The sequence below is a fragment of the Hippopotamus amphibius genome, chromosome 5 (assembly GCF_030028045.1).
Source record: "Hippopotamus amphibius kiboko isolate mHipAmp2 chromosome 5, mHipAmp2.hap2, whole genome shotgun sequence".
Lineage (NCBI taxonomy): Eukaryota > Metazoa > Chordata > Mammalia > Artiodactyla > Hippopotamidae > Hippopotamus > Hippopotamus amphibius.
Window position 1 is genome coordinate 155741676 of NC_080190.1, and position 13843 is coordinate 155755518.

General features: G+C 39.2%; 1 protein-coding gene across 3 annotated transcripts in view; it reads left to right on the top strand.

Moving 5' to 3' along the window:
* The window catches only part of COL14A1 (collagen type XIV alpha 1 chain), a 220584-nt gene that overhangs the window by 170280 nt on the left and 36461 nt on the right, over nt 1-13843 (top strand). For all 3 annotated transcript variants that reach the window (XM_057734080.1, XM_057734079.1, XM_057734081.1), the window contains exons 39-41: nt 775-828; nt 1203-1256; nt 13053-13106. In XM_057734080.1, the coding sequence (XP_057590063.1) occupies nt 775-828; nt 1203-1256; nt 13053-13106 (162 nt within the window). The remainder of the gene's footprint in view (nt 1-774; nt 829-1202; nt 1257-13052; nt 13107-13843) is intronic.

Here is a 13843-nt window from a genome sequence, read left to right on the forward strand (position 1 = left end):
CCAAAGCCATTTACTTTTGATCTTCTTCTCAACAGGCCTCAGAGTGGGGGGCTCTGAGTTTTGTGTTGTAGACAGTATACTCTCTACAGCCACATTTCTTTGTATGAGCTGTTTGTACTGTTGAAAACAAATTCAATTCCACTCACTGATTTTCATTAATCTTGCTAGAGGGATCTAGATTTAAGGAATAAAACTCGTCTCTGTAATTCGTATTTGAAGCATGATGCTTTTAAGCACATTTTTAGCAATCGTTCTGTGCATATATGATTGTGTCTCCCTAGCTAAGAAGTCTTCTTTTCCAGAGTTATCTTCACATCTTAGAGAGCATTAACATACCAGTTTGTATAATCACTACTACTACTACTAAGTATTTGTTGAGGTCTTGCTACTTGCCAGGTACTGTGTTTGCTTTTCCATTCTTATAAATTTCTAGCCAAAACAAAACAAAAATATATATAGACATAAGCTTTAAAATCTAAACAATAAAGAATACTGAAATATTCGACACCTCTCACATATTTACAGTATGAGCATAGCCATATCACACTGTATACGCTGTGTTTAAACTATTCTGCTCTATAAATGTTCCACTCCGTAGACATGCTTGCATAAGTGGTATAGCTTATATGAAAATATGCTGTATTTGGATGTTAGTGTGAAAGCAATTTCATGTTGAAAATGTTAAATGAATCAGTGGAGAAAAAGAAAAGGCTAAAATAAGAATGTACCTATTTACCTATGTGAACTTAACCCCATGTCCTTTTGGATGTTCAGGGAATGACGGGCGAAAAAGGAGAGAAAGGAGAGACCGGACTTCCTGGCCCTCAGGTGTTATTTTTATTTCTTTAGTCCATTGCTGTCAGCTCTAGAGCTTTGCCAAGAAAAAAGAAGACTGTAGCTTTTGAAGTCAGCTGTGATCTTGGCAATGAGTGGTTTCTAGCTTGAGGACCGTTACTTAGCCTGTGTTCATTTACCTTCAGCCCTCTTTGAGGGTCCTGCTGATGCTGCCATGGGTGCGTCCTGGTGGGGGACGTTTATTTCCCTTCTGGTGAATAACTTCTGGGTTCTGAATTCTCAGTCAGGAAGGCCTCACCTTTACGCTGTCAGGTGTGTTTGGAGGCCTTGATTTATTTCAGGGAAGCTGGGTGAAGGGGTAATCGGTCTCTATGACTCTGACACTTTCCTGTCCTTGCTCTATCTAGGGCATCCCGGGAAGTGTTGGTTCACCAGGACGCGATGGTTCACCAGGCCAAAGGGTAAGGACTTGCCCAAGACTGGCTATGAGCACAGTAGATTTTCTCACCAAGTCATTCTTTGCTGTTGGCAAGTTTGTTGTTGCAAGGAAATCAAACCAGGTGTTTTTTGCCTTTGTTTTTGTTTGTTCCTTTATATTTCCTCCTATCTATCTACATTCTACTGATTCTGCATCTGTTTCTCTTAACTGGTGTTCTTCCATGTCCATAACTTTCCTCAAAACCTAGAAACTTTCATCAAACCTCTTTCTGAATGTTCCCATAACCTGAATATAGTTTGCACTGAATTGTGTGCATTGGTCTAACAGATTTTCCAGTTGTTTCAAATTCTCAAGGAATAAACCTAAAGGAGATCAAGAATCATATGAATTGGAATTTATTTGACAAGCTATAAGAGTCTCCATTTATTTAATATGCATCAATTATCAATTCTTGGAACCTGTTCAAGTGGACAGCAATAAAAGAAAGTATAAGGATGGCTGAGGGAGGAGTTAACATCTAGAGTTTGTTTAGTTAACATGTCTTCACTGAGGCAGGTTTGAGGTTCTTGTTCTCAAAGAATTTATAGCTTATTGGGGGAAATAGAACCAAATAAGAAACATATGCTGTAACGGGAGTATTGACAGAGCCCTATGGGAGCACAAAGAATAGATAACTAAGCCTGACTTGGAGGGTCAGGGAAAACAGACTGGATTTCAGCTAAGAGATAGAAATTAACCAGATACATGAGAAAAGGAAAGCTATTGCAAGTAGAGAGAACAACATATATGGTGTATAAAGGAGTAGCGTTGAGGAAAAGGTAGGGCATCTCCATTAAGGTACATAGTTCAGCATGGCTGGAGATTAGAGTGCAGTGTGTGTGTGTGTGTTTGTGTACATGCACAAGTGAACACTTGTGCACACACCTAGGTGTGGAGAGATTGTCAAGAGACGAAACCGAAGAAGTAAACACAAACTCACATCATCTATTACTTTTTCAGATCAAGGATTCTGAGCTTTAACAGGAAGTCATTACATTTTCAGCAAGGAAGAGAGGCCAATCTTCCTTAAAATGTCACCGATGTAGACAGGTGGGCAGCTACCGTTTCTCTCAAGACTGAATTGTATATAGTGGCCACCACTTAGATCCAATCCAGTAAAGGACAACACATTTGGTGACATTCACTGGTATTTTCCAGGGACAACTAACCCAGTAGGTTAGCAAATGATTAGCTGGAAGACACACTTCTCTACTCAGACAAGGCTGCCTTTAGCTATACTGCTCAAGAACAAGGAAATCATTTTTTCTATAGGAGTGTAGCTATGTGAATTCAAATTCCTTCCATGTTGGGGTTTTTTTTTTTTTTTTTTTTTTGGTTTCACATTCAACTTTCATTTCCTTAAAATCTCAGTTTAGTCTCTATCCATCAAATGGAATTAGTCGGTAAAGCATGTCCAGGTGAATGTATCTAAAAGTGGCATTCTCTAAAAGTTAGATTTATGTAGATTTCTTGTACATGTGGAAAGAGTGTCTAAAAGTATTTATATGTTTTGGCAAAGGGCTTAGGCTAAGTTCCTGTGTGGTTACACACCTAGATTTCTTCATGATTCCTGAAGCTCTGAAAACAGCAATTCTAAAGATTTGGTTCAGTGGATTTACTTGATATATCTATGCATAGAGTTTAGTCTTGGCACAGAACTTGCTAAACATATTGGATTAGTGTCTAGATTATTTGGGTTTGGAATTCTTTTAAAACCGATATACCAACACAGAATTTTTATAAATATTTTGCCATTCTTCCAAACATGCTTTATTCTATAGGATAAAAAGTCTTAGAGTGTAATAAAGTGTTAATATATCTGTACATGGATTTTATTTCCCTCTCTCCCTCAATTTGGAGGTAAAACTTTCAAGTGTCTCTAATTCCTATTTTTTTTTTCTTTTTTTTTTTTGGCGCATGGGCTTAGTTGCTCCACGGCATGTGGGATCTTCCTGGAGCAGGGATCAAACCCGTGTCCTCTGCATTGGCAGGCGGATTCTTAACCACTGCGCCACCTAGGAAGCCCCTCTAATTCCTATTTTGAAAAATTATTGGATGGGAATGGAATTGCTTTTTAAAACTGGTTTCCAGAGGATACTCATTCTTTATAGAGCCATGTTAAAGAAAAAAAAAGATTCTGCAAATCCTATGGCAATTGCTTTAGAAAAGATATTTGAGGGCAATACTATTCCAGTGGACAACTCTAGGGAGCGCCATGAGACAACTCTAGGGGGCGCCATGAACACAGAATAAAATATTGTGGTGCCTCCCGGAATTGTGTAACACGGCTGCCCTGCTTGAGGGAGAGACTGCATATATATAGTTTTCAGTATCTTAAGATCTTATTTAATAGGATATTAGTTGAGTACATACCTAAATTGAGTACAGACTATGTACCACGGACTGTGCTCGGCTAGAGAGAATTGTCCATTACCACCTCCAGAAGGGAAGGATCTGGAAGGGGAGAGACTTTCAGTAGCTAAAGGAGGCAGTTTGTACATCATCAGCCTGGAAGAAGTAGAAGGATGAAGTGGAGTCAAGAGCATGACTCTTCCCTAGGGCCAGGAAAACCAACGGGTCTTCATCAGAGACAGTCAAGATGCGAGGAAAGATGGGTGAAAACAGTTATTTAGGTGGCTCTGATCTGTTTAGTCAAGTATGTGGGGGCTTAATGAAAGTAAAAGGTCTAAAGTTAGATAGTTGCTTAGCAGGATTGTACAGTGGGAGGTCCAGGACCAACTTTCATAGTGGTAGGAACAGATCTCAGATGTGACGCTCCTTCCTTGAGGTCCAGGTCTCTCTGGTTAGAAAGGGGGAATTGCTGAAAGAGAACTAAGGACAAACACGTACGATTATTCCTGCTCTGCCTTAGGCCATCCTAAAAGGCAAAGTTGCATTCAGAAAGATAATAATAATAATAATAATAATAATAATAATAATAATAATAATGACAATAGCAACCATGGCCTAGAACAGACTGAGAGCAAACACATTGGATGATGCAACTTACTGCTGAAATGCCTGAGAAGCCACTTCCAGAAAACTGTCCAGGTAATCAAGAAGGCAGGGTTACTTTGTCTTTTCTTTACTCCCAGCACTGATATCACTTCCCGTTACTGTGCCTTATTTCTTCTGACCCTAAGTGAGTAAAGCCCACTCAAGGCAAAGAAGGTGGAAGCTGGGATAAATATGCATGATGATGTCTAATCAGTGCTTCTAGCTCCTTGGAGTCACAGAGAGTAGGTGAGTAAGGTGTGCTGTAAGTGATGGGCTTAGTCCTTAACTGGTCATTTTTTTTTTTTTTTAATCTTTGTCTTTTCTTATTGAGACTTAAGAATTCATAGCCCAAAGCTAGGATCGTCCCCTTGACTATTAGCTTAGGGAAAGTTTAGCATCCCTTACCTGGAGCCAGTGCCAGTGTCACTTCTTCATTCAGTCTGCAAGGAGGGAGAGTTTAGCAGAGAATAATAGAAGATTAAGCATCTCCTCTTTAAACAGGAAACGTGTTTTCTAATGTTTCTAGCTTATTCTGGCTTTTCCCAAGGGGAATATTTGACTTGTAGAGGCAGCTCGTATTCAACCCTTGGCGTCAGGCCATGAGCAAGTCCAGCAAAAATTGGACTTCTTCACTGAACTGGTCTCAGCCAGCCTCTTGCTGGGAAGCCAGTAGAGCACAAGGCTGGACCACACTGTATAAAGCAACAGTGCAAGTGCAGATTTAACAGCCGAATGTATTCAGGCATCAGTTTTCATTCTGAGTCATTCCTACCAACATCATCCTCATCTCATCTTTCTTTTCCACTGTCAATTTTGCCGTCTCCCTTTTGTCACCTTCCTCCTCTTTTCTTGGTGTCTGTGACCCCAGAGTCTATCCTGTGATCTTTGGGTTCCTCTGATATAGGGTGGACCTCTCAACCCCCACCCTAGACATCCAGGTGGTCCTTAGAGAAACCAGGAAGAACAGGCAAGACATGGATGGTAAGTATAAGAAGTGAAAGAAAGAACTACAAAGAAAGGAAAAACTACCTCTTTTCTAATTCTGAGGCTCACTTGTATCCAAGACCACCAGCATTCTGTCAAAGCACTCCAAATAGAAACTTTTAAAATTGTTTTTATTTTCCAATTCTTAATATGGTTTTATAAAAAATTAGAGAGAAAAGAAATAAAAATGACCAGAAGATATATATTTTATGGCACCTGGAAGATAGTAATTCCCCCCTTATACCAAGGGTGCTAGTTTTAAAATTCCAAGTAAACTGAAATTGGAATGCTTCCTTTCCCCCAAGTTACCGCTCCCTGCATCTCCCGTCTTCATGCCATAACCACAACCTTCCTTTTTCATCTGTAAAAGATGAAATACTGTTTAAAAGTTCTACTTATGAATTCTGCTGAACTTGTGTGGTTACGAGAAGCAGGATGGCACAGTGGTAAATATCAGAGACTTGGACAGTTAGCCAGACCTCAGTTTGAACCCTAAACATGATAGTGAGCCAGTTACTTAAAAAGTCCAAGCCTCACTTTCCTCATCTATGAAGTGGAAAAAATAATATTTGACTGCATAGTGCTATTGTGGGAATTAATTCATATAAAGAATTTCTATGTAAAATTTCAACTTTAGCTGATACGAGTATTCGCTATTTTCAGTGGAGACCTAATGAGTCAGGACAGTACAATATTTGGTAAGGCCTGTCCTTAACATTATTAAGGGACCTTAGAAAAGTTTAATGAACTATGAAAAAAGTCTAAAGAAAGAGCAAGTGGCTTCTTGTTGCTTAATTTTCTTGGAGTCCACATTGAAAGGATGCTTGGAACACGTTTCCTTTTTATGTGGGTTTGATGTACACAAAGGCCATATTTGTGATGAATGTCCCACTTCATCAAAGTGAGTTGGACTTAAAACATACTTGAAAAATTGAACTTGAGTCAACGATCTGGATTTAACTCCTATCGTAAATGTCAAACAATGATGAGAGATCCGTCTAAGGAATATTTTGTTAAATACTAAGATTCGTGGTAATTATCCCCTTGAGTATCTTCCTCCTCCAGAAGAGGAAATGTAAAAACCATCACAAAGCTAGTGGAGAGAATGATATGATTTTCTTTTTCGTGGGTCTAGGCAGTTTTTTACAAAATCCCAGGAAAACATTCTCCCAGTCAACCACAGTGATGACAGTATATGCAATTGGGACTTGGCAGATTATTTTAATAAAAAGAGCAACAGCCACTCTCATTGATTCTTAAGTGCAGTGCTTTATAGATGTTATGTTTCCAATCCTCAGAATAGCCACAAATGCTAGGCACTGTTATCCCATTATACAGACGAAGAATCTGCAGCTCAGAAAGTTGAAGTAACTCAAACAATGCCACACAGCTAGCAAGCATTGCAGCCAGGGTTATAATCCATCTCTCAGGCTCCCATACTGCACTCTTTCTTTCCACAAAATTATGTTAAAGGTTAATGTGGAATTTTGTTAATATGGGCAGCTCTTCCAGTAAAGATATTAATAAGCAGGACTTTGTCACTGAAGATATCTCACCTGGCATTTTTTGGTCAGAAGACCCCAGTTTGGGTTACTTTCTTGATGATGTAGAAATTGATTGTTCACACATAAGAATATTTCTTTGATTACTTTTTACCTTTACTTGGGTAGTGAACCATCACTTAGGGAATTAGTTTCATGTTATTACTGGCTTTAAAGAAGCTTCTGTTGGGGCACAGGGTACACATGATATCGGTCTTGCACTCTGATTCTAATGCTGTCCTTTGGGGTCAGGCCAGACATTTTTATATTTGTAAACCAGCAGTTCCACAACTTAAATGACCAAGTTGTCGTTTTGTGTTTTGTTTTTTAAATACGCAGATTCCTGGGCTTCAGCCTTAAAGATTCAGATACGAAAGGTCTTGGGTATGACTTAGGCATGTACAGTTTTAAAAAAGCTTAATAATTCTAATAATCAGCTAGGTTTTAGAATCACTGGATAGTATGTTATGTTAAGCCCTTTATGCGTCAAAGTAATTTCTTGGGTAGAATATTATTGTTGTAATTCACTGAAGTTACCATTGCAGGTTACTAAAACCATACACATTTATACTTCTGTATATGCATTTAACTTATATATGTAATATATATATTTGTACATTTAAAACATAGTGTATTGTGCACATATATAAAATATGTATTTGTTTATATATACATATATATATACACACACACATACTGTGTGTGTGTGTTTGTATGTGTGTGTGTGACTGAAAATTTCCCAGTGTGACTCAATATGGTATCACACTCAGGACTGATCTTGGATCTCTAACCTGGGCCAGTGTTTACAGAGTCTGTGGCTTTTTGCTCCTTGGCTTCTTAATCTGGTGGTTGGTCTTAATCCTTAGTCACAAGTAGCAGCCTTATTTCGTATGGCAAACTGCCATGCTAGTCTCTTGCCATTGCTCTCAGGGTTGAAATTGTGCAGCGGGAGTTCCTCCAAGTGTTTCTTTAGTCCGCATTGCTTGAGTTTGTTCCCTTTCAACAAACTCATCAGATGCCAGCTGCTTACAGATCCCACTGTACCTGAGAGTGTGGTGTCCATCAAAGGACCGTGTTTCAGCCAATTACGGTTCGTGTCTGTGGTTCACCATCGCAGCTTCAAGGAAAGCATGGATGTGAATGTCATAACCAAGTCACTGGCTCTGAGTGCTATTTCTGATAGCTACATAAACATAAATATGCTAGCTTCTGACATTAATTTTAGTTACAACACACTTTATGGACACATCTGTTTCATCCTTTAGATGCCATAGACACAGTATCTTGAAACTACAAACTTTTTAAGAGCCTACACAAAATGCTTGCCACCTGTAAAAAGCATATGTGTTTGCTCTAGAGTATGGAAAACTGAAAAACTGAAAATTAATAAATTAGTTAAATGTCTATAAAACATTACACTTTGCTAATTTCAACCATAGTTAAATTTAGTGTTTATTCAAACATCAGTGATTTTGGAAAACATGTTTTGGATAGAGTTCCTTTTGCTGATAAATCATAGCCAACCATAACTTAATAAGTTGCTCAGAGTCAAATGTTTTCAAAAACAAATTATATAAAAAGCCTTTCAAGTTTTTATAGCAAAAATTGTTTTTAATGTGGATTGTGGGTGCATATTAATATTTTGAGGTGGGAATCTCAAAAAGGAAAAATGATTGGAGCTACTCATGTTATAAAACACCCCTGTTTGTAGGTGGCTGATTTTATGCGCTTTAAAAAATATATGTGCCGGTCTAAGTGAATTCTTACATTATGCTTATCATTTAATCTTCTGTCCCCTAATATTCATTCCCCATTGCTTAATTAAAGGTTTCTGTTTTTTTATGAGAGTGCTTAATCCACAAACACACATGTGCTGAGATGGGCTTCCTGATATGAAATGGAAAAGTTATAGATCTAGAAATGTTTGGGGAAATACAAACCCATTTCTAGCTGTTAAGGGTTGAAAACTGTTCAGCAGGCTTTGATTAAAGTGAAGCTGAATCACAAAGCTAGACTTTGCCAATTATTTTGCCTCGTAAAATGCAGACATTTCATATGGCTTTTCTCTTCACCAAGTTTATTGCTTTGATATAAAAAGCTGCTGCCATTGCTCCCCAGCCTGAGATGAAGTGGTGAAGAAAGGGACCGGAGCCCTGCCTAAGTGTTGACTGGCACATGAGGATGGGCTGTAATGTGGATGCTATGGTGGTACCTGAGCAGGGAGAGTGATGCAGTGTCCCAGCCATCCTGGAGCCCTTGACTTAAAATCCACCTCTCCTGTGAACCCTCCCTGTACCCGCACACCTGGATTAGGTGCCCTTCCTGCATGTTCCCATGGAACTCTCTAGTCCATCATCATAGCTCGTTGTCGTTTACTTCCGATTGTTGACTTTTCTCAAAACCATCACCTCCTTGAAAAGAAACTCTCTTGTTCATCATTGTCTACCCAAAGCCTAGCAAAATGCCCAGCACATAGTAGTTCTGCAAATGTGTTTTAATAATGTGACAAATGTGAGGTTTACAAGTAAAAAAAAAAAATCTTTCAAAGATAAATTTAAAGGATGATTCAAAGGTTAAAAAATAAAACTGCTTATGTGATGAAATTGTGAACGTTTTTAGGGTTAGAAAGAATTGGGGGAAAAGGGGCTGTCATTATGTTTCTAAAATAATATTGAGCCTAACATCCTTTTAATTATAACCAGGTATAGCAGGCAAATTTTAATTTGGAATGAGGGAAACAAGAAACTCACAGTACCCTTAAGAAAGCCCATATTCTTGAACTATTGTATGTAAAAATGTGTAATCATTCATGACATTCCATAAACGAAAGGGCTAGAGTAAAATGCACTGGAGTGGATGCTACTGGTGCCCTGGTCAGAGCCCCTTTACATGGCAGGTGTACTCCATCTCTCGGCTGCTATGGGTTTGATTGCTAACAACTCACATTTACGTCTTCTACAGAGAATTACCCTTGGAAATGCCACCTTGGCTCCAGTCAGTGACTAACTGATGTGGGTATATAAAACCTTGTGGTGGGGCAAGTTTGAAACGTAACTCACACTCCAGAGCTCCCCATGGGGTCAGACTGAAGCCAGACTTCCACGAAATCCAATTCTAACCTAACCTCTTTGCCTGCCCTCTCCTGCTTCCTTCACTACCTAAAAGATTTTTCCCAGGAACACTCTCTCCACAAACCAAAGGCACAACAATCAAGTCTGCTTCTAGGAAACCACCTCTCAGATAGTCACTGAAATGAAATCTCAGCTTCCGAGGCTAGATAACTCCCAATCCCTTTCCTCCAGGCTTGTGGAAGATTCAAGAGCAAAGACGAACAAGATTGGCCTCCCAGAGTCCCTTCCCCCTGCCCTACGCATTTCCGGACTAATGATACTCACAGTTAATATTTATTTATTCAACATGAAAATAAGAGCTCTTTTTTCCAGGAGCCTCAATTTTATTCAAGTTTAACTTTTTATTAGTACCTATTTTGTGCCAACTGTGTGCTGGGGAGATATTAGGAATGGAACAGTGAACAAGAGAGAATTTCTGTGCTCAAAAAAAATAAATCTCAGCTTCTGAGGATGCTCTTTAGGTGGAAAAGCACAGAGTGAACAAACATCTAGTCTCTTTTGATTTGATCACACAAAAGCAACAGCCTCTTGGCCAAATTTAGCTCCTACTTAAGAATGATATTCCATCCTCTTTCTGTCCACATGGTGTCTGTAAATCAGGTGAATTCAAAACTTTTCTCAAGAGCATCCTTCCAGAGCCACCATGGAGGAGAGCACTGACAGATCATTGCTTTGTAAACTCCTTCCACATGAGTGGGAGAGGGGAGTCCATGTGTTATTTCCTGCAGATCTTCCTTGGAATAATGCAGTTTTCGTTTCAGAAAATATGCATGGATGCCTCCCTCTGTGAATAAAACTGCCCTTGCTTTTTTTTGAGATTTTTTCTCTCTCTGGAGACAGTGTGGAAGAGTCAGGGCAGGCTTCCTGCAGCAATGCTACACTTTTGACTGCCGGGCAGTGGTGTTGGCTGTGTATCATGTGTGCCCTTACACACAAATGTGTATTTGCTTCCCCTCCAGTGCTGGAAGAGTTTTAAGGCAGGAAGCAAATGATGTCGTTTGAAAAATATCTTCTTAAATTATTGAATGTGCTCAGAGTCCCTTTTTCTCTTGTATGAACTTCATCTAGGAAATAATAGTAGATTAAAAAAAATTTTTTTTAATGGTAAGGTCTCCTAATCTCTTTTGGTCCCAAATTTTCTGACTTATAGTGTGAGGGAGGTGGGCTGGAGGAGTTCTAAGATTCTGTTTTTCTCTTACATATTCTGATTTTTTTATGCCCTCTTCTTGGATATGCTATTTTTAAACTCCATGTAAAATATTTCTTTCAATTATGTCAGTATTAATTTTTGTTGTTTAGCTAGCAAATCCAAGGAAGGATGTGTGTGTGTGTGTACGTGTGCGTGCAGAATTTAATCTGTATCAGGGCCTATCACTGCAGCTTTCTGACAATATTTTTGAATAAGTAAATAAAGTGAATAAATAGAAGTAGTGGAAAAAAAAAACACTAGCTTTTATATTAGTATAGGATAACTGTCATAACAAAACCCCTAAAATCTCAGCAGTTTAAAGCAGTAAAAAAAACATAATAAATGAAATGAAAGAAAAAAAGTCTGTTGCTTGGTCACAATCCAGTGCTATCGACAGAATAGGTAGAGGAGGGGTGGGATGGGGCTAGTCTCTGATCCATACAGTCATTTAGGAACTCGGGGTCTTTCTGTCTTGGGATGCTTTGATCTGCAACATGTGGGCACTAAAGTTGTTAAAGAAGGGGAAAATAAAGTGGAGGATTACCCATGGGAAATTTTTATGAGCCAGAACTGGAATTGGCCAGAACGCAGTCCCGTGGCTCTAACAGAATTGCTGGAACAGGAGGAACCTCACAAAAAGGCAGAAAAGGAAAACCATGAGGATTGGTGGGTTCTAGAATCTTCTGCTTTAGTTGGTTTTAAGACTTGCTAGTATTCAAGCTTGAGAGCCTGATGAAAGGGCCGTGCAGACTATTGCTTTTCCTACATACCTATCCTACCCCCTCTTCACGCCACTTTTCATTTCATACCTTTTCTCCCAACTCACACCATTTCCTTTCTTCCAGCCTCATCTTTACTCTCTTTTATTTGATACCTTGAAATAAGGAGAAATAATGTGCATGTGGATGGGGATCCCTAAGGAGATGGATTTTCATGAGAAAGATAAATGGAAAAGACAGCTCACTGGAAAAGTGGCACATATTTCAGAAAGGGAATTGGGAGAGGCAGCAGGGAAGCCAGGAGATGTTGGTTTGAGTTGACTTGAGATGAGAATGGGTTATTCTTGTAGGGAAAAAATCCCAAGATAAAAAGTCCATTTTTCCATGTAGTAGAAGGTAATAACTTAAACAAAACTTTATAAACTTATTATAAAATTCAGACTGAAGATCCTCTCTTATGGTTTTAACTGCATTGGAAAGACCAGCACCCACAATTAAGAACGGTAACCACTGGAGAGTAAGTCACTCCAGCTGTTCCATGTTTTTAACACTGACATAAAAATAACATGCACATACACACATTCAACAATTGAGGAAGATATTTTTGTAAAGAACATCATTTGCTTTCTGCCTTAAACTCTTCCATCATGGAAAGGGAAGCAAACATGTACTCGTGATGACACACATTCAGCAAACCTACTGAGCCGTCAAAACTGTATTATTACAGCAGGAAATCCCCCCAGATTCACCCCCAGGCAGCTCCTGCCGAGCTGTAGAGTTGCAGATATTGTAATACTCCTAATTTGTAATATAGATTCCTGTGACAGGGATTCCCTGCCCAAAACTCCCTTAGGTTCTGAAAGACACTAATTTGTCTTTTTGTCTGGGCATTAATGACCAGAAGTGATTGCCCTTCTCACTTGTTATGCTTAGTTTAATAAAAAACACTTTCTGGAAACAAGTTCCTGTTTAAGTTTGCAAGCGGCATTTCTTACACCTAAAATTCTTACATTGGACAATTTCATAGAGCCAACAGACACAAAAGTCTTTGCCAAGAACAATTCCCATGAAGGGTTTAAAAGCAGGGAATCCTTGGAAGTCCAGAGCAAATGACAGGACTTGCCCCCACCCCAGGCATTAAATGGGATTAAGTGCACCTTTTCTAAAAGCCATATAAAGCAACTGCATAGTTGATACACCATGTTTTTCTTCCCCCAGGGCTTTCCTGGAAAGGATGGGTCCTCTGGCCCTCCAGGACCACCAGGGCCAATTGTAAGTATTTCCAGGAACTGCTGGGATGTAGTTCTGCTCTAAAGCAATTCATTTCTTTTGAGAGATTTTCTACTGCCAAACCTTTCACCTTGGCAGCCATCTTTGGTATAGAGCTCTTGCTAAAGCATCCTTGAAAAATAATGTATCCATGTGGCTTGATTATTCTCTCTCTGAGCCACTTTGCTGTAAGATCACCTGCATTGATTTAGGTGGTTTTTTAAAATTAATTAATTAATTAAATTTTTGGCTGCGTTGGGTCTTCATTGCTGTATGTGGGCTTTCTCTAGTTGTGGCAAGCGGAGGCTACTCTTCGTTGCCATGCGTGGGCTTCTCATTGCAGTAACTTCTCTTGTTGCAGAGCACGAGCTCTAGGCCGTAGGCTCAGTAGTTGTGGCGCCCGGGCTTAGTTGCTCTGCGACATGTGGAATCTTCCCAGACCAGGGCTCGAACTCATGTCCCCTGCATTGGCAGGCGGATTCTTAACCACTGCACCACCAGGGCAGTCCTAGTTTTCATTAGACACAGATAAGGCTTGAATTTTTTTTCTTTTTAAATTTTTATCAGAGTATAGTTGATTTACAATGTTGTGTTAGTTTCAGGCATACAGCACAGTGAATCTATTGTACATAAACATATATCCACTCTTTTTTAGATTCTTTTCCTATGTAGGCCATTCCAGAGTATTGAGTAGTCTTCCCTGTGCTATACAGTAGGTCCTTATTAATCTATTTTATATA